General features: G+C 38.9%; 5 protein-coding genes across 11 annotated transcripts; 2 read left to right on the forward strand and 3 right to left on the reverse strand.

The window, feature by feature from the left end:
- Window positions 1-26: 26 nt before the first annotated feature.
- Window positions 27-1,922, reverse strand: LOC117641844 (TELO2-interacting protein 2-like). The gene is made up of 5 exons (XM_034379534.1): window positions 1,555-1,922; window positions 1,092-1,484; window positions 844-1,011; window positions 380-589; window positions 27-311 (listed from the first exon to the last, which is right to left on the reverse strand). Exons 1-5 carry the CDS (start codon window positions 1,819-1,821, stop codon window positions 54-56), a joined length of 1,296 nt encoding a protein of 431 aa, XP_034235425.1. The 5' UTR covers window positions 1,822-1,922; the 3' UTR covers window positions 27-53.
- LOC117641845 lies at window positions 1,909-6,172 on the forward strand. Its single transcript, XM_034379535.1, has 7 exons — window positions 1,909-2,053; window positions 2,483-2,656; window positions 2,727-2,932; window positions 3,021-3,174; window positions 3,255-3,523; window positions 3,628-3,843; window positions 3,926-6,172. The coding sequence occupies exons 1-7, from the start codon at window positions 2,002-2,004 to the stop codon at window positions 3,980-3,982; spliced, it is 1,128 nt and encodes a 375-aa protein (XP_034235426.1). The 5' UTR covers window positions 1,909-2,001; the 3' UTR covers window positions 3,983-6,172.
- Window positions 6,157-9,958, reverse strand: LOC117641841 (BTB/POZ domain-containing protein 17). 4 transcript variants are annotated; one of them, XM_034379523.1, is made up of 10 exons: window positions 9,841-9,958; window positions 8,839-8,978; window positions 8,620-8,760; window positions 8,372-8,551; window positions 8,141-8,260; window positions 7,899-8,035; window positions 7,531-7,808; window positions 7,153-7,424; window positions 6,907-7,083; window positions 6,157-6,804 (listed from the first exon to the last, which is right to left on the reverse strand). In XM_034379523.1, the coding sequence occupies exons 2-10, from the start codon at window positions 8,956-8,958 to the stop codon at window positions 6,553-6,555; spliced, it is 1,677 nt and encodes a 558-aa protein (XP_034235414.1). In that variant the 5' UTR covers window positions 8,959-8,978; window positions 9,841-9,958; the 3' UTR covers window positions 6,157-6,552. The 4 variants fall into 4 exon arrangements, with proteins under 4 accessions (XP_034235414.1, XP_034235411.1, XP_034235415.1 ...); XM_034379520.1 differs by lacking the exon at window positions 9,841-9,958 and adding an exon at window positions 9,154-9,310; XM_034379524.1 differs by lacking the exon at window positions 9,841-9,958 and adding an exon at window positions 9,189-9,264.
- Window positions 9,562-12,258, forward strand: LOC117641843 (saccharopine dehydrogenase-like oxidoreductase). 4 transcript variants are annotated; one of them, XM_034379530.1, is made up of 9 exons: window positions 9,562-9,736; window positions 10,228-10,399; window positions 10,484-10,671; window positions 10,760-10,889; window positions 10,973-11,034; window positions 11,106-11,236; window positions 11,310-11,547; window positions 11,629-11,796; window positions 11,874-12,258. In XM_034379530.1, exons 2-9 carry the CDS (start codon window positions 10,231-10,233, stop codon window positions 12,060-12,062), a joined length of 1,275 nt encoding a protein of 424 aa, XP_034235421.1. In that variant the 5' UTR covers window positions 9,562-9,736; window positions 10,228-10,230; the 3' UTR covers window positions 12,063-12,258. The 4 variants fall into 4 exon arrangements, with proteins under 4 accessions (XP_034235421.1, XP_034235424.1, XP_034235420.1 ...); XM_034379533.1 differs by lacking the exon at window positions 9,562-9,736 and adding an exon at window positions 9,751-9,836; XM_034379529.1 differs by lacking the exon at window positions 9,562-9,736 and adding an exon at window positions 9,906-9,995.
- Window positions 12,259-12,377: 119 nt separating this feature from the next.
- LOC117641838 (LIM domain-containing protein jub) lies at window positions 12,378-18,351 on the reverse strand. The gene is made up of 8 exons (XM_034379515.1): window positions 16,314-18,351; window positions 16,023-16,226; window positions 15,853-15,943; window positions 15,395-15,758; window positions 15,269-15,320; window positions 15,109-15,177; window positions 14,913-15,035; window positions 12,378-14,826 (listed from the first exon to the last, which is right to left on the reverse strand). The coding sequence occupies exons 1-8, from the start codon at window positions 17,691-17,693 to the stop codon at window positions 14,794-14,796; spliced, it is 2,316 nt and encodes a 771-aa protein (XP_034235406.1). The 5' UTR covers window positions 17,694-18,351; the 3' UTR covers window positions 12,378-14,793.
- Window positions 18,352-18,366: the final 15 nt, after the last annotated feature.

Genomic DNA, 18,366 nt, shown 5'->3' on the forward strand with positions numbered 1-18,366 from the left:
CTTTTGGTTAGGGAAGGGTAACAAGCTTAAAGAGAGACATCTTACAATTTATTTCAAAGGCCAAATACATTCATAATTTGTTCATGCATTTTTTCAGTGCAAGAAAGATTTTGCAATTCTAGAAGGACATTCTGAAAGTCTTTAGGGGCAGACAATCTCATCATACTAACACAGTTTTTGACTAAATGAAGTTCATCAGATGTTGTATTATCTTCTGAAATGTCTTGACAAGTTCTTAGAAGCAAGAACAGTATATTATCTCCATTCTGGCTCATTCTTGGGCTTGACAAGCAAATGTACGTTCTCATAGCCTTGAAAGAAAAGCTCACTTAGTACCATGCAATCCTGCTCCAACAAATTGAACCGAACTTATACCCACCTCCAAGGCATATTTCCTAGTGTCAAATGAGTCCTTGTGCAGGTACTCATCAAATACAGCTACAAGTGGTTTACTCCAACGAATGACTTGGGGACCCATAGCAGATAATAGAGGTCCAAGAGACTTGATGTATGCCAGGCGGAGAGGTATTTGATCCTCAAATACCATCGTATCAAGTAGAGTACTGAGGGTATCATCAAACATGTCCCACTGAGAAAAAAAACATCATACAATCATTCAATGGCAGTCACATGGGGTGTGGTAGGTAAGGCAACGGCAGTGTCAGCACAGCTTTGGTCACCACACGGTGTGCTTTAGATTGCCGCTTATCATAAGACATGCGGCACTTCTGTGCAACCAATGGTGAGCAAAGGCGAAGGCAACACGGCTATCGCCCTACCTAACCTGTGGCACTGGATACACTTCAGCAGCCTATCTTGAAAGGCTTATTACAAACATGTTACCATTCCTGGTTCACTACTCCTAGTGTATCCACGTTCGGTTAGGCTCAAAAGATGAGTTATGCATGTGAATACTAGCTCAATTTGGCTGGGTGTACGTTGCCACATCATAGGTTCAAGAGTTTTATAAAACACCTGATGAAGACCACGTTGACACAACTCTGTGCGGGCCTAAACAAGAAAAATTTAAGTCTGTAATAAGAGCCATTGGCAGGAATTAAAACAATCATTCTAAATTACTTTCTTCTTACCACATTGTCAATTATATGTAACATACACTGCAATCCCAGGAGTCTTCGTCCCTCATCATGATCATCTAAGATTAAGAGGGTTGTAGGTGAAACAATATCCAGGTACTCTGAAAGATGTGGTGCACAAAGTTGAACTAACAGCCATTTGTAGGAAGCAATAGCTCCTGGGTTCTTGCGCCAGGAATTTCGTAATAGCTTTGGTCGTAAAATTACTAAAGCTTGCTTGAAGCAGGGGCTTGATTTCTGAGATTGACCCAGCACCAGCTGTGAAACTGATGAACAATCATAGAACGAACAGAGTTCCTGGACGCATAAAACTGCCACTTCACGTGTTTCATCTGTCGTCCACAAGTCTGGAAAATGGTGCTCTCCGCAGAGGATTAATAACCATACCTGAGGAAAGGGTGAAAATCAGATTAAAATTGTCAGTCGTTAACGACAACTATGACTAAATGGTACTTGCCAATAAGTCGCGGTCAAAAACTTGGCTTGGTACGATAGACACAAATTTTCGGATAAAATTCAACACTGATTTAAGTTTATTTACGACGTCTTTCCTATGTGATTCAAAATCAGCCTCCTCTGCAGGTCTGTCTTCACCGTAGGTTTGTTCAGGAAGCAACGATGCCTTGATGACTTTACCTAGTGATACCCATGAGCTAGGTAGAACGTCCGCAGTCAAGTTAATGGAATTCAGAAAGACAATATCACTGTCAACTGATTCAATCATTGTCTTCTTTACAAAGTTCCAAAAATGAAAACAAACTTCAAAACATCATGAGCACAACACACACACACACAGCGGCACTATTAGCAGAACGGTCGAAGTGTCAATAGTTGATTTGCAGTTAAACACAGGAGACGACAGACGACCACACGAAGCGAAGACTTGTCAAATTCATCAACCACTATGGCTACAGCTAATGGTAACAGTGCCAAGCCCTGTGTCATCATTTTAGGGGGTGAGTTAATATTTGAGCACCCTACGCAGCCAGTAAAACAACAGTTTTATTTGAGAGCCCTTGTAGGCTAGAGCCTGGTGTGTCAGATGCCACCTCTCATGGCATGGCGCGACCCCTGTTTTCTGCTTGAATAATCAGAAGACTTGACAGCTCGCTGTTTGACGTGTTTATTTTCTTCTCTGAAGACACCTTAGCTCCTTTCTATCATCTGAAACGACTTTGTTTCATTTATACATCGCTGCTATTTCTAAGAGATCTATTTGAACATACCCTCTGAAGTAAATTTGCTTACTGTAGATTTGTCAATTTTAACCATTTGTTTCTTTTCATGTCTTTTAATTTCCTTCTTTTCAAATTAAAGGCAGCAAACTTTACACCTTCAGCTGTTCATTTATTCATCTAACACCACTTGTTATTGTTGTGATGCAGGCTGTGGTTTCATTGGACGAAATTTAGTGGCTCATTTAATTGAGAATGATTTGGTCTCCCATGTGAGAATTGTCGATAAAGTTCCACCACAAACTGCATGGCTCAATTCTCACCATAAGAAGATATTTGAAGATGCACGTGTTGAGTTCCGCAGTGCCAACTTGATAATTCCGTGTAAGTTATTATCAAAGCAACTTTTACTTTTTGTTTTTGACTTATGAATTACACTTTGCTCTCTTTTTAGCATCTTGTCAAGCAGCATTTGTCACTGAAGGAATGAATTGGGATTATGTGATCAACTGTGCATGTGAGATGAAATCTGGGCAGACAGATCCAGTTTATAAAGAAGGAATCGTCAAGCTCTCTGTGAACTGTGCCACTGAAGCTGCAGCACACAAAGTAAAGATGTTTGTAGAGCTGTCTACTGGCCATATGGCTTCAAATGATAAGGTATTTACTCCTGTAGTGTCTTGTTTCATGTCTCACTGTATTTTATTTTTGCCATTGACATGAAACTGAATCATGTGTTCCACTGTAGGGAATGCACAACGAAGAAGACATTTCAGATCCATGGACATCTGTCGCTCACTACAAATTGATTGCTGAGAAGGAGCTGGAGCAAATTTGCGGTCTTAACTATTGTGTTTTAAGACCTGCTATTGTGTATGGGATAGGAGATCGACAAGGAATTGGTTTGTGACTTTTCTGTTCAAAATTTTGTATACCCTAAAAATGAGCTATGTATTTTTAATGTGTATTGATCTGTTGATAGCACCCCGCCTTGTTATTGGAGCTGTGTACAAACATCTTGATGAAGTAATGAAGCTTCTGTGGACTGCTGACTTACACTTAAATACAATTCATGTGAAGGATTTATGTCGTGCTATTTGGATGGTTGCCACAAGAGATGACACAAAGGGAAAAACCTTTAATGTTGTTGATGATGGAGATACAACTCAAGGTTTAATAAGTAATTTGATCTCTGAAATCTTTGGTATCAACCATGACTATTATGGACATGCTCTGTCTATGATGTGTAAGGTAAAGCTCTTTTCAGTTGAGTTCGATTTTTTTTCACATTTATATGAATACTGATGTATCTAACACTAAAAATGCTTTATCTACCTTTAAAAACAAAAATACAGGTTGATATGGGCAGTGTTGTTGAGGAAGGTAATGACAAGCACATGGGTCCGTGGGCAGAAGCCTGTTCTGCAGGTGGGGTAGAAAACACCCCTTTAACTCCATTTATGGACCAAGAGCTGCTCTACAATAAAAACTTGTATCTGGATGGCTCACGCTTGAAGAAATTGGGATTCACTTGTGATGTTCCCTCACCGAACATTCAAAAATTGATGGAGGTAAGGTTTATAGGTCTAGGTATAACAATCCTATGAGTATACATGTGGAATGACTTGATTCAAATGTTTTGACCATTTGCAGATTGTCCTTGACTATGCAGATATGAACTTGTTTCCTCGTTACCTAATTTCTGCATAAATGCCACACCAAGTGTGCAGAGTGCTGGATAAGTTTCCAGTATCTGGTCACCTGTGTTGAGCTGATAATCAAATTTGTTGTTACCACCAATCTCTTTATTTTACATATATGTATTTCCTTCCACAAGTCAGTGTGTTTGCATTCCTTGTTTTGATTATAATTTAATGTTTATACCTAGTTTTTTAAAAGATCACGGTAACATCTGTGAGCAGTAATTTCTGTACTTGTACAAATTTTCACCTTGAAAAAGAATGCAAGATTCCAATATTTTATGCATTTTTTACCTTTTATTGTTGCACTTTTTTTTTAAATGTCTCATTTTCTTTTTACCTTTGTTAGAAAGAAACTTTTGTGATATGTACCAATTGTACTTACATGATTTTTATTAGGTAGGATTCCCTATGCTCTAAGGTATAGCAACATTATTTTCTCCAATTTTTGTTTTGTTTTTGAAATTGAAGCTTGTGTACTACCAATTTCAGACATTGACCTATTTTTATTAGAAAAAAAAAACCCTTAAAGAGTCTGTTTTTCCTAAAGATTGCCTTTTGTAAACTGAGACTTCAAATTTTGGTTATTAACTTTTCATTCTGATTGTGCACATTTTCCAACATTTTGGTGTTTGGGCCCAATTTACGTATTCATTCCCCTTGAGACTGACCTTGCTAATGTTATACATGCAAGTTCTTTTGCAGTACCCATTTTATTCTGTTTGTGTTGTCATATTTATAGGAGACTGTTTGTTTTTCTATAGATTTCCTTGGTGTGTCTTCCTTCTCTTATATTATTCTTGATAAACTTTACAGTTGAATAATTGTTTGCCATGTGGTATGACCTGACAACTTTGCTAGTTGTCGGAGCACACCATTTAAGGTTATTCATTAATGGGATTTTTATGTCACACCTTCTTTGATTCCAAGATTATAATCTTTGAGCCATTGAGACAAGGGGACAAGGGTTGGTTTTGAAATGTTCATCCTTTGTTTAAGTCAGTTTGTAGCCATTATTTTACATTCCTGTTGTCTTGGCTTCTTCTTGAAGTCCAAGTCATTTTTAAATGATTAACCCTCCATTGCACTTTTGCACAGTTTTACATTTATTTGTTGGAAAGATTTTTCTTTTGGTAGAATTTTGTATGTGATATGGGTGTGGTGTGAGTGATATAGACTGACAAGATGCCATGATTTGACAACTTGATTTTCAATTTTTTTAACTGGCATGAAAGCAGAAAGACCATGTACTTTTTTTTCTTCTACATTCTCAATTTGTTTACTGTTAAAAGCTAGGCCACTCATGTGTGAGAAAGGCAGAAGAGCAGGGGTCGGGAACTTACCTGGAACAGGCCGAAACGTAGGGCATGTTCCGAGTGTTCCGTGCTTGTTCCAGCGGGATTGGAACCACGGGCAATTCTTTCGTGGATTTGACAAAAAAATCTGGAACAGGTTTCACTTTCCAGACCCCTGCAGAGGAGTTTAGCAGCCCTGCCTTATTGATTTGATATTCAAATCAATTCATCTAATATTCCATACTTAAGTCTTAACTTAAGTGGTACCTCAGGTGTTGTTCAGTTGTATTTTGTTGGCTTTGTAGACTTTCATAGAAAGGGACGATTCCATCCTACAAAAGTCTAGTGTTGCATACATGTTTTATGTATCTGCACATGAAGTGTCCTTTCAGTTGTGTTAACTGTAGATGTGCCAAAATTTGTTTCGTAGCAAATTAGCTGGTCTAATTTATGTTGAGTCTTCTTCATTCATTGTGATGCATTTAACCTCGGTTCTTGGTTTGCTCTCGGTTGATAGAGACCTTCCATGATTGTTTCGCATTTACCAAATTCTTGAATTCTTGTCATTTTTGCGGGGAGTTGATGTTTGACTAGTCAATGACAGTAAGTTACTCATTATTCTACCGTATTGAGTAATGTCAGGGGCATTTGTGTGATTTGCTTCATTGTCACCTGTTGATTGGAGATGTTAGTTGTTGACTAATCATGTGATGATTTTTTTCTCAATCCGAAGTGATTGATAATTATTGTTAGTTCCTAGCCTTGAACCAAATAAGAAGTATTAGAAAACCATTTTTCATATAAGGAACTCAGTGAGCCTATAGAAAAATGTGTGTTTGTGTGTGTCTGTGTGTTCTGTCCTGCCCATGTTAAACAGACTAGCCATAAATAAATGTTAACCAGAATTTTCTTGATTTATACTAATTTTCCAACACACATATATTTGAGACAGTTAAAAGATCACAGATTACTCACAATTACAGTACGAAATAAATTACATTATCTTCAATCCTTATCTGGAAATGATTTAAGATAAATAACAACAGCCTGTAAAATGAATGAATGCTTAAAAATATAGAATTTAGCAAGATATTTGGCACACAACCAAATTTAACACTAAAAGAGTAGGAAGTTGACATGTTAACAATGCCTCAATATAACCTTGTGGAAAGAGGGTGGCTCCCTTCAAGAAAGAATGCATACAGAGTAAAATATCATCTATCCAGGAGAAGGGAGATCATTGAGCTTTACTCATGAATTTATTCAAAAACTTTGGGCAGACAACTTAGCTAGATTTTACCTTATTTCGACGTAAAAGAAGGGAGGGGTTACAGACCTGTTCCATTGGAGCTATTACAACATGTATTTTCAGTACATCACGATTTGGACCCACAAGATATGGAGATGGATGCTGACTGTGGCAGTTACCAGTTTGTGTAAAAGATTTGGAAGTTGAAGGATGGTTTGGTGAAAAGTCTCCGGAAGCTAAGTCTCGATTGAGTTTGTCAAATGAAACCACATCATCTAAGTTTAAAACCTGAAACAAAGATTAAGTTGTACAAGCTAATCTCTGGGAGCACTAACTTTTTATCTCAAAGTAGCCCTCAAAATATGAGAAGAAGGATGGGGAAATGACTACCTTGTTGTCATTATCAAAACGATGAATGCAAACGACTGTTTGCATAATATGTTCAACGTCATTCCTCATACCATGAACAAGTATTCCAACTTTTACTCTCATATCGCCTTCTGGAGGCGGCTCCTTGCATGTTATGGAGACTCTCACAGTTCGTAGAACAACTTCTGGAACTTCTTCCTGTTAGTAAAATGGAAAATTATTTCACCTGTTCAGAGAAAGTCCAAAGCTTAACTTTTGTAAACTTACCATTCCTTGCCACACAATGGAATAAAACTTTTGAAACCAAACGCCTTTGGGATATATATCAACAGCCCATTCACATGTTCTGTGTCCTTTGTGATCAGCAAGTGCCGTATGAGATGAGAAAACATGACTTCTTAACTGATAGGGAGGTAAATGTAAATAGTTTTCAACTGGAAGTAACATAGACCAACACTCGGATGTATATAATCTTGGGGTAAAAAGGGAACATCCAGCTTCATCATTGATGCAAACATCTTCTATTCGTTCTCTTTGATCTGAAAAGAAGAGTTAGTAAGTGAAGTTCATTATTACATGGTTAATATTTTTATTTTGAAAAATAACGTGAAAGGAGCAAAGAAAAATATGTTGTTTTTTTTTTACCTGCATGATAAGACATGCCAATAGCCATGCGTTGAACAAAGAACTCTTTAAATTCTTGAACTAAGGGTTCAATCAGTAAGCTGGCTAGCTGAGTTGGTGACATCATTGGAAAACGAATATGAGTAATAACACGACAAACAAGATCTTTTATTTGATTATTGACATCAGTCAGAGTTTTAGGGTCAATATCCCAAATCTCTCCATCTTCTTCATCTAGAATATAACCGGCTTCAGCAAAGAGTGCATATCTTTGGTAATTAACCCATCGCACTACGTACCTAAACAATAACAAAATCAGAAAAAAAAATGAATTACTGAATTTATGAATGGCGTACTACTATAAGGAAGAAGAAAACAAATAGACATACTGCAGCAATGTCATTTCATCAACTACAACAATATCATCCTGTTGAAGAATATCAATCAGAATGTCTGGCTCAAAATTCCCAAAATCTGGTGTCTGTGCAATGAGCTGTAGGTTCCACTTGATGAAGTCTTTACATTTCTAGCACACAGAGAAAGAGAGAGAAAAAAAAGAGGCATCACATTAAGCACACCTCATGAGACACGTCATAAGAAAATTAATTGATAACATGAATACAGTGGGTACCTTAGCTACTTCAGTGTGTCCGCAGGTTTGAGTATATTGGTGCCATGCAACTAACTGGTTTGTTGTAGCTGCATATTGAACATGTTGATACATATATTTCTGGCACACTACAGTTAGATCCTTTGAAAAGAACAAACATGTTTGTTAAGATCACAAATTTCATACAGCGTAATTCTAAAAAAAGTACAAATGATACATTTTTTTAAAATGCTCAGATGAAGTGTTTTATACCTTTAAGTTATATTTGTCAGCAAGAGTGAGAATAGGCATGACTATTTGAGCATCAACACATATATGGCCAGTATAAAAATACTGCAGGAAGCGATCAAAAACCTCGGCACAAGCTGGAGTCTCTCCTAGGTTAACCCGCGATTCTTTACATTCACTCCACTGGGGACTCGTTAACATTACCTGCAGTCAAATTATACATCAGCAAGGCAGATAAAATGAGCAGGAACACAATCCCCCCATATACTTACTCTAAATACTTCACTAGAGGCGCAAAGTATGAGACGGTGAGCAGGATACTCTTTACCACCAACAATGAGGCAAACATCAGACAAAACTCTGTCAGTGTGCAACAATGATATATTATTTAAAACAGCTCTAGAGTTGTCAATCTATGAGGTGGAAAAAAAAGAAGGTTAATCAGCAGCCTTTTTAATAAGTACACATGTGTAACATTAACAAAGTGAAACCTCTATTTCTGCAGTGTTAAACTTGTTTCCCTCTTCGTACAAAGGCGGGCCTTTATCGTCCATTTTGCTTGACGATGTCTGGTGAGAACTTGAACTATTTCTGTCAGAGTGCCAAAACATTGCAGAAGCACGGGTTTATCCTGTAAACACAGAGGCAAATCAATCAAATGAATGAAGGAAAGTGTTTGGTGGTGTTTGGTGACATTTCATTCATGATAGTTTTTGATGGAGGTTAAGTCTGAATACATGAAAGTAAAGGATGATCGCGAGAAGAATCAAGATGGCGTAAATTTTCTGAAGATAAAATGCAAATACCTGCCATAGATCAGCCTCGTTAACACGCACAATACCTATGTGTATTTTTGGTGTCGTTGTTGTGGCTCACAGCTGAGCCAGCGTAGGGGTGGTAGGGGGCATCCGTAAATTAGAAGGGAGGGGTGGGAAGGGTGGACTAATGCCAACTGCAGCGCCGAAAAAGAAATCTGCTTACTTGTGCCTTTAATCGAAGAAACTATAAAAATTATACATAATAGTTCATCAAACAGAATTATTAAAGAATTAAATAAAATTTCCAAAAATATCTCACATGAAAAAACATATCAAATAAAACAAGATTATTACTGTTGCCGATGTCAGTTGGCAAAGGAAACGCTTGCACAAAGAAAAACAAAAGTAAGCACAAAACCAAACAAAACGAGAGTTACGAGAGAGAGAGAGAGAGAGAGAGAGAGAGAGAGAGGAGAGAGAGAGAGGGTGATTGAGCCGAGTGCGATACAGCTCGAGTTGAGTTACGTCGCCTCCGCCCATTTAATCTGATCGGTCCTCCGCGCCCGACCCAGTCCGAGCTCATCCTCCGAACTTCTCACTTCATCGTCCAAGGAAGGAAACATCTTGAGAGGTAACTATTGCGCGTTGAACGTCAAACGGGGCCGAATCCTCCTCTGTCCTGTCCGGCCGGAGAAGCCTGGGTTTGTCGCGTCGCTTTTGAGAGTCAATACGTACGTGTCCTTCGGATCTTGTTCTCACGTAGGTTGCGTGGTTGGGTCCCAAGTCCTTCGCTTGGCAGCCGAGCCGGCCGGGCGATGGTGGGTGGGCACGTGGGCGTGGCGGGCTGGTTGGGCCTGGTGCCTGGTCGGCGTGGCGCAGTTCCAGATCAGGTTGCACCGTTGTACCTTTTCCCACCACTTCCGATCATCCTTCCTTTTTGGTTGAGCGAGTCTCTCCTAATTGAAGTTTTGCCAGAGTACTGCAATAGCGAACGAAGTCCGTGAAGAAAAATCGAAGTACAGAAACCCTAGGCTATGTCCAAAGGGCATCATCTTCCAGCGTATTATGTGAGACTGGAGTTGTTGCTTTGAAATGGTAAATCCAATTTTATCTTTTTTGCAGAAAATGGCCAACCGCTTGGACTTCATTATTTTTGGTGCCACTGGTTTCACTGGGCAGTATACAGTTGAAGAATTGATTCATTTGTCGGAAGAGAAGCCTGCCACATGGGGAGTGGCTGGACGGAACAAATCTAAGTTGGATGACTTATTAAAGAAGATTGGCACAAAACTTGGTTAGTAATCTGTCTGAAAATTTTGGTCTTTTAGTTATTTTGACTTTATTCAAACATTAATTATTGATTCATTTGAATTTCTAGGAAAAGATTTATCATCAATTGAAGTCATTGTTGCTGATGTGGATGATGCAAAGGCTTTGGAAGCAATGGCTGCTCGGGCCAAAGTGGTCATCAACTGTTGTGGTCCATACCGCCACTGGGGGGAGCAAGTTGTGAAGGCCTGTATTGCTAGTGGGGCACACCATGTGGATGTCAGTGGAGAACCACAGGTGTGTTAGTGTGCGAGCAAGGTTTCCTCATTAGCAGAACTAGTGTTTGTTGATTGCATCATGCGTCACAACTACAATTTTTTTCCAGTATATGGACCGTATGCAACTGGAACATCACGATGCTGCTCTTCAGAAGGGTGTCTACATTGTCAGCGCATGTGGTTTCGACAGCATTCCTGATGACTTAGGATTGGTGTTCCTCCAGAAGCAGTTTAAAGGTATAAATCCTTCAAAATGTATCCTATTTAAAGCAGTGATATACTGATGGTGTGCAAATAAAGTGCTTCTCCTTTTCTTTCAGGGGATCTAAACTCTGTTGAAAGCTACATTGATGGAGAAATTGAGAAGCCTCACACTCCTTCGGTAAGTGTTTGTATGATCATCAGTCAATGAACGTTTGAGAAAAAGTTTTAACTTCGGTACTCATATTTTAGGGTGCTCTTCTTCACTATGGAACCTATGAATCGGCTGTTTATGGAATTGCACACAAGCATGAGTTAGGTGCCTTACGGCGCAAACTCTTTCCAACAAGACTCCCACAAATGATGCCGCCACTTAAGCCACGGTAAAATACTTTTCATATGTTAGCTCAGAAGAATTGTGTGTAGCATTTATAGTTATGGCTTTCATTTTTACAGTGGACTTCTGTTCAAGAGTGAAGTTTTGAACAAATGGTGTATGCCCTTCTTGGGTAGTGACAAATCAGTAATGCAGCGATCTCAACGCTTCTTTTATGAATCTGAGAAAAAGCGGCCTGTTCAGATTCAGACATACATTGGTTTCCCATCGCTGTTGACTGCCATTGGTGCTCTGTTCTTCGGTGCCATTTTTGCTGTAATGTGCCAATTTTCTTGCGGACGCTCACTGCTTCTCAAAGTAGGCTTAAACTTTTACTTATTTTAATCAGCTTTATCAAGTCAGTAATTGCATGGCTAAATAAAATATATTCTGTTGCAGTATCCCAAATTTTTCTCTGCTGGCTGTGCAAGCCATGAAGGCCCTTCTGAGGAAACAATGAAGAAAACTCTGTTCTCTGTGACTTTGGTAGGAGAGGGCTGGGAAGAGCATGTTGCAGAAGCTACTGATGCTCATGATGGGCCCCCATCGAAACGTATGAAAGTTATTGTAAGTCATGATCAATTCAACGCTATTTGACATTTTCTTTTCCAAATCAGGGAATTCATTGAATTTTATTTCTTTAGGTCAAGGGAAGGAATCCAGGTTATGGTGCAACTTGCACATGCCTTGTGCTGGCAGCCTTTGCTATTCTCAAGGAGTCCGACAAGATGCCTGCCCAAGGTGGAGTCTACCCTCCAGGTGCTGCCTTTGCCAAGACCTCCCTCATCTCTGACTTGAACAAACATGGGGTCACGTTTGAAGTTATTGCTTGATTTTCTTGTCTTTTATTCTTCTCAAAGACTGATTTTTGCATTTTCACTTCTAACATTGTCAAAGCACATGCTTCAATTATTTGACTGTAATGGTTTGGTGTAGGTCATTTTATGCATCTGTTTAATCTAAAATATTTTAATACTTGTTAGCCAGTTTTTTTATCAGTTTTAATTTCTAAGTATGTTAAATGAAGCATGTCAAGTGTCACAAATCTATGTGAAATAAATTGTTTTCTATTGCATGAACATGGCATTCATCTCTTTAACCTCAACCAGAAGTCACAGAGGAATAGATGAGGTGAAGAACTGCTTTAATTGCATAGTTTGTAACATTTAATGTTTGAGCCCAATTATGACACATAATACCGGGTACAGACATTGAATTCACTAAGATTGTGAACAGAATCCTACTTAAAGCTGTTAGGATAATCCTGCTTCCTGCACCACATAGATAAATACATCTGAATGGACAAGTAGTTTGACTTGTGGTTCAGAAAGCAACCTTATCACAAAGTAATATATAACAATGGAGTGACTGTAAATTGTATGTATAAATAGTATAAAATTACAAATGCACATATAAAAGGAATGTAAAGATACATTATGCAGCTTCCCTAAACAAGAAAGCCATTGGGTGTGTTATCTTGCTTGCTTGGATTGAGATCAGTCTTCCACAAATGATAGGCTGAAAAGTATTCACAGAATGATAGGAACAAAGGTGATCTTTTCACTGATACAAAACAGCATATCCAGATATTAAGAAAAAAAAAAGTTATCATTATTTGAGGGGATAACTGCAATTGTTAATCATCAGAAACACTATTGGGAGGGTTTGGATAGTCTTCAACAAATGAAAGTTACAGAGTACATATAGCTATCGAGCATGGTCAAGCATCATAAAGAGCCTAAATGCTTGTAATGTGTGAACCCTAGATGGAGGGGAATACTAAGTTAATCGTAATTGGTAAACAAATCTGAAAATTGATGTTAACATACATGGCCAGCTTAATGGCGTTGAATGAATTTTCTTGAACGTCATTGTAGATTCCACATTCATACATCTTCGTTGTTAAAACATAAATGCAGAACCAGCTACATGCAGGAACAAGATAAGATATTCCACTGAATCCTGAAGTTGAAGTAAAAAAGAACAAAACAAGTCCTAAAACAGTCATTGCATTACCCCTCCACCTGGCTTTTCATTCAGACCACTTCTAGGTATGCGCAGATGCTTTTTAAGGATTTCATTAGTTCATTTTTACCACGGTTACAGGATTCTGCTGGACACCTTATTAGCAGCCAATTATAAGAACACCTCTCGTCATGGTGAGCACAAATCAGACATACTCATCAAGAAAGAAGCAGACAGTCAATTATTATAAATTCATTCACATACAGGAATAGTAGCTTTATGACTTCAAAATGCCACAATAAACGCTTAAATTACATTTCCTGCAGAAGGTAAATGACGAGAACAAACATACATTCGAACATTCACCAATTGAGCACATCATGAGCAACCGCATAATATGCAACAAGCCACTTAAAACTGTGCAGTAAAGCAACTGATCCTGAAATTCTTTTTTTTTCCATGTCAGAAGGAAATTTTTTTAAAATTTACAAGGAACATTGAGATAAAGAAGTATCAAATAGAAGTAAATAATTTAACTTACCTAACATACAAATATTATAGACAGACAGCAATACAGATATTTTATACCAGAAAGGTGAAGCAACCACAAAAATCCCAGTATAATCACCTCAGGCTCTAGAGGCTGTTCCATAATTTACTAAGTTCATCCAGAAAAACGATTGACCATGTTTTTTCACTTATAATAATAAAACAAAAAAGGGTGTACAGATCACAGACCTGATAGAAAAGTCAATAGAGAGTTACAGTAACTTTTTGAACAAAAGTTAAACAGTGCATTGAATGTTTCAAATTTATTAAAGATCCATCAGGTTAGATATGCCATGAAGCTAGCTAGTTATTACAAGAGATTTAACCTGAGTTATAAATCACAATGAGAATAATCTTAGGCGCAAGTCAATGAGGTAAAGGTTAAAAAAAAAAAAAAACAATAACAGGGGGTTAAAACAAGTTGGCACTATATTTAAGCACCAAAGTATTTTTTCTACATATAAGAATGACTCTTAAAATTGTGCTATCAGTAGGTATTACCTACCTAAAGTAAAGAACTTTCCTGCTTTAAAAGAATACAAATGCAGAAACAGCCCATTTCATGAATATTATTCATAAATAATAGACATCTAACTCCCTCAGTATAACATAACATAATTTAAGACAGAAGCCATGTGAAGTTAACTTATAACTTAACAGGGCATAACATGCAAAGTAAGAAGTAAATAACAGCTCAAGCTCAAAGACACATATTTTTTTTTAAAACATGAAAGAAACAAGTAGGGAATCCATACCTAATTAAAAGGACGTCTACTAGCCCATCACAATGTTTAAAATGGTGGTTGCTCTGCTATTGCATAGCAAAACAAACAACTCAGGTCCCAAGAATAAAAGAGGAGAAAAAAAAGGAAAGTAGTAAAAGCATATGAAAAAGTATCTGTTAAAATCAAAGTAAAATTATCACAACTGGTTTAAAGAATGCATTTGAATTGAATGGCCGCAATCCTATCCAATTGCACTATAGATTAAACATAGGTAAAGCTTTTGCTAGGCACCAGGCATTGTTTTCTCCACTTCAAGTACTTTTCTTCAACCTAGGTATTGATAACTGGCAGGCGCACCCTGAAAAGAAAGTAAAGATAGAGTTATTCCATAATTGAACTTACATTACATCACAATAACATGTAACAACTTTTCACAGCTCTTACAGTCACTTGGAACTGGCGAGGAAGGTGATTAAGACGCTGAATGTGACAAGACCGACACATTAAACGCCCGTCAAGCGGATAGCACCGCTGATCTGGTTCATCAGTTAACTGGAGACCACAATCCTGCAAAAGAAACTCATAAGTTAATTCGATGGAAACAAGAAAACCACAATATAAAATGAAATTTGAAACTGACCTCACAAATGTAACAATCAACATGGAAGTCCTTATCCATGGATACCACACGAACAGTCTCTTCAGTGCCCTGTTGAGTTAATGAATGAAGCAAATGAATCAATTGTAACAAAAGAAAGTCCTTCAAAAAGAAGGACTAATAAAGCACAGTGATAATTTACCTCTACAGGAGTTATTCCTTTGCCACATGACGCACACTTTGGTGCAAACATTCTGTTGGGATGAAATTCAAATAAGACTTTTACTGTGTAAGTTCATAAGTGAGATAAAATAATATAATAAGTTACCTGTGATAGTCATTGACACAGTATATTTTGTTGTCGACATCAACTGTAAAGGGAACTCCATCCAAACATTCATTGCAAATGCAACAACGAAAGCATCCTGGGTGGTAGGATTTACCCATGGCTTGCAGGATCATTTCCATGATAAGATGACCACAAATTGCACATTTCTCAGCTGTTTGTTGGAATCCAGAGTACATATAGTCCTCCTCACAATATACACGTCCATGAACATTGTAAAATGCTTTTCCACGGAGTGCTCGACCACAAGAGCAACAAATGAAGCAGTTGGTATGGTATAAGTTTCCCATGGCTTGACATGCTTGTCCTGCACCAGTCACTTTCTCTCCACAAGTGTGGCATATGCCTGAAATGAACCCAAAGTACAATGTTTTATCAAAAGATAAGTAGAAGACCTTATGAAAGTAGCAGATACTTTCCAATAAAAAAAAATTACTCACCAAAGTACTCCCCTTCTTCTTCCTGCTTCTCCATTTCTTCCTCCAGTTGCCTTGTCAATTCTTCAATTTTACGCTCAGCTTCTGTGGGGCCCTGCACATAAAAGAACAGTAAGAAAAGACTGTTCCAATAGCGTAGACTTTAAAAGAAAAGAATGTTAAAGGTTGCTCACCATGGGTCGGGGTGGAGTCACATTGTATGGGAGGAGATTTTTTCCACAACCTGCAATCGGTTTCACTTTACTTAGCGATTGTGCATGTGATGGAGGCAAGTTATGGTGGGGTGGTGGTGGCTGTGACGGCAGGGGAGGTGGCTGTGATTGGAGTGCAAGTGGGCTGGGGCATGGACTGCTGCCAGTGCTACTGCTACCTTCACCCTGAAATGCACAAAACATATCACAATTAACAAGGTGCTTGAGTTAAGAATAAACAGTTTTACAACCTGCAGGATCATCAGTACTCACTCTTTGTGGAGGATCATTCAGACTGGGGACACTGGCCACTCCAGACGTTGCAGCTCTTTGATAACTAATTGCATTAGCTACACCCGACATGACAACATAATCACCACTACCACTCAGGGTGGAAACTGTTCCAGTAGCACCAACAGAACCAGGTACCAAACGAGATGAAACTGGTGAATACATGTGATTCTGATGCCGAGGAGATCCATATCCATTTGACATTGACGAATTCAAATAAGATTGAGCCGCTCCATTGTTGTATGGAGGTGGAGGTGGTAAAACTCCAGAATTGCTGTTATTGTTAGCATAGTTTATTGGAGGTTGTGAGGATACAGTCTTAGACGAAACTGAAGAGGGATAGTACCCAGAATGGTGCGATTGTGCACTTGGAGATACAAGGGGCAATGCTACCTGTCTTCCTTCAAAATGTGGTGGTGAAGCAACTTGAGGTGCAGCTCTGCTGGGAGAATAATTGGTCGATTGAGCCGTTGAACCTTGAGGATGATGATGGAAGTTTTGGATGTTTTCGTAAACAGGTGGGGCTTCATAAGGAGGGTACTTGTTCGGTGGGTTGTACTTGACCCCAGCAGGAACTTGTGGCTGTGCTTTATGGTAACCTGACTCATAAGTTGGCAAGCCTCCGCTGTTGCTGTCACTTGTCTGATGCTGATAGTAGTGCGAGGAAGAAGATTTGTTGGTGTAGAGATCCAGATTTTCATACACAGGGCAAGCAATGCTCATACTTCCTTTTCCACTAACACTCTCGTAAACTCCACCAGCTATGCTAGCTCTTGGACTATTCGACTGGACAGAATCTTTACTTGAAACACTCAAGCTAATGCTGTGCGTAGGACTACCTCCTGTGCCCACATAATATTTGCTTGAGTCAGACAAACTTCCAGGTCTGTAAGGTGGTTGACCTAAGGGAAGCTTATCAGTCATTTTATTGGATAATGGTGCTGATTCCATCATTTTTGGGGTGGGTTTGGCATATTTTGAAGCGGCAATTATATTTCCACGTTCATATAATTTGTAATCAGTCTGGGGTTGAGGAGCATGAGAGCAATTTTCTATTGCAAAGCTTTCAATGGCTCCAACATGCTTACGTGCATCATGCTTGCGATAAGCTTCACCAGACAGAGAACTAACCGGTGTCCCAGCGGGAAGTGACCGAGAAGACGTAAGATGATTTACTAATCCAATTCCAGAATCAGAAGTTGGTACAGAACTGCTGGACAGAGATCGGCCTTGCTGGTCAACAGTGCGTTGAATAATGCACCCATACCCAGATTCTGGCAGATGAAGATTTGACGTTGGACAAACAGTTCCACCATCATCCTTCAGTTGCAGACCACTCATCTGATGAACAAAGGACTCCATTTTGGCCGGTAGAAGCTTCAAGTATTATCAGTGCGAATCTTCCTTTTGTATAGGGCTGAGGACGATGACAACACTAACCATAGTGAGTCATAGGGCAATTGTTTATTTTGCAGGGTCGGCCTAGCCTCTGTGGTGCCCTCATTCACTATTTCCTTTTTCGCTTGCCACTGGATTGCTTTGGTTTCTTCTCTGACCGCTTCACCGAATGCTTCACTCACTGGTGCGGCGTCTGATAATTAGACAGGTAATTTGTTCCACTGTAACGCGTTCACAACCTCAACCTGTCTTCCCGTTGCCTCTGACATTAGCTAATAGCCTGCCAGTCTTTCACGCACAGCACAACACAGACAAATCCTCATGAAAGCCATTCATACACTTTCCGGCCCCGATAGATACACACTACAATTACAAGTCTTCTTCCAAAAGGGGGGCAGCACTAATAGGTACTTAACATTATTGAAATATTGTGAACATGAACGCATAAACAAAGGAATGCTCGGAATGTTGCCGATCTTCCATCATCACACGACGATTCGCCAGTTTGCGACATTCGACTTTTATCTCCGACACTTTGAGCGAGATTAGTCTCAGTTGAGGAGGTATGAGAATTATAGTTAAAGTGGCGTGACGTATCGTAACTTTTAACAAATGATTTGAGTTATATTGGAGCAGT

The sequence above is a fragment of the Thrips palmi genome, unplaced genomic scaffold (assembly GCF_012932325.1).
Source record: "Thrips palmi isolate BJ-2018 unplaced genomic scaffold, TpBJ-2018v1 HiC_scaffold_15, whole genome shotgun sequence".
In the NCBI taxonomy this organism is placed as follows: Eukaryota; Metazoa; Arthropoda; class Insecta; order Thysanoptera; family Thripidae; genus Thrips; species Thrips palmi.

Excerpts from the sequence above, each read along its gene's own strand:
- LOC117641843 (XM_034379529.1), top strand. The coding sequence starts at position 9,921 with ATGGTGGGTGGGCACGTGGGCGTGGCGGGCTGGTTGGGCCTGGTGCCT. Across the intron at positions 10,400-10,483 it reads GAAGATTGGCACAAAACTTG|GAAAAGATTTATCATCAATT; the intron begins GTTAGTAATCTG and ends TTGAATTTCTAG. Across the intron at positions 11,035-11,105 it reads AGAAGCCTCACACTCCTTCG|GGTGCTCTTCTTCACTATGG; the intron begins GTAAGTGTTTGT and ends CTCATATTTTAG.
- LOC117641845 (XM_034379535.1), top strand. The coding sequence starts at position 2,002 with ATGGCTACAGCTAATGGTAACAGTGCCAAGCCCTGTGTCATCATTTTA. Across the intron at positions 3,175-3,254 it reads AGGAGATCGACAAGGAATTG|CACCCCGCCTTGTTATTGGA; the intron begins GTTTGTGACTTT and ends ATCTGTTGATAG. Across the intron at positions 3,844-3,925 it reads ACATTCAAAAATTGATGGAG|ATTGTCCTTGACTATGCAGA; the intron begins GTAAGGTTTATA and ends GACCATTTGCAG.
- LOC117641841 (XM_034379523.1), bottom strand. The coding sequence starts at position 8,958 with ATGTTTTGGCACTCTGACAGAAATAGTTCAAGTTCTCACCAGACATCG. Across the intron at positions 8,036-8,140 it reads GACACACTGAAGTAGCTAAG|AAATGTAAAGACTTCATCAA; the intron begins GTACCCACTGTA and ends TCTGTGTGCTAG. Across the intron at positions 7,084-7,152 it reads CCATTGTGTGGCAAGGAATG|GAAGAAGTTCCAGAAGTTGT; the intron begins GTAAGTTTACAA and ends TTTTACTAACAG.
- LOC117641838 (XM_034379515.1), bottom strand. The coding sequence starts at position 17,693 with ATGGAGTCCTTTGTTCATCAGATGAGTGGTCTGCAACTGAAGGATGAT. Across the intron at positions 16,227-16,313 it reads TGAATGATCCTCCACAAAGA|GGTGAAGGTAGCAGTAGCAC; the intron begins GTGAGTACTGAT and ends TGTGCATTTCAG. Across the intron at positions 15,759-15,852 it reads AGAAGAAGGGGAGTACTTTG|GCATATGCCACACTTGTGGA; the intron begins GTGAGTAATTTT and ends GGTTCATTTCAG.
- LOC117641844 (XM_034379534.1), bottom strand. The coding sequence starts at position 1,821 with ATGATTGAATCAGTTGACAGTGATATTGTCTTTCTGAATTCCATTAAC. Across the intron at positions 1,485-1,554 it reads TTTTTGACCGCGACTTATTG|GTATGGTTATTAATCCTCTG; the intron begins GCAAGTACCATT and ends CCCTTTCCTCAG. Across the intron at positions 312-379 it reads CTAGGAAATATGCCTTGGAG|GCTATGAGAACGTACATTTG; the intron begins GTGGGTATAAGT and ends TTTTCTTTCAAG.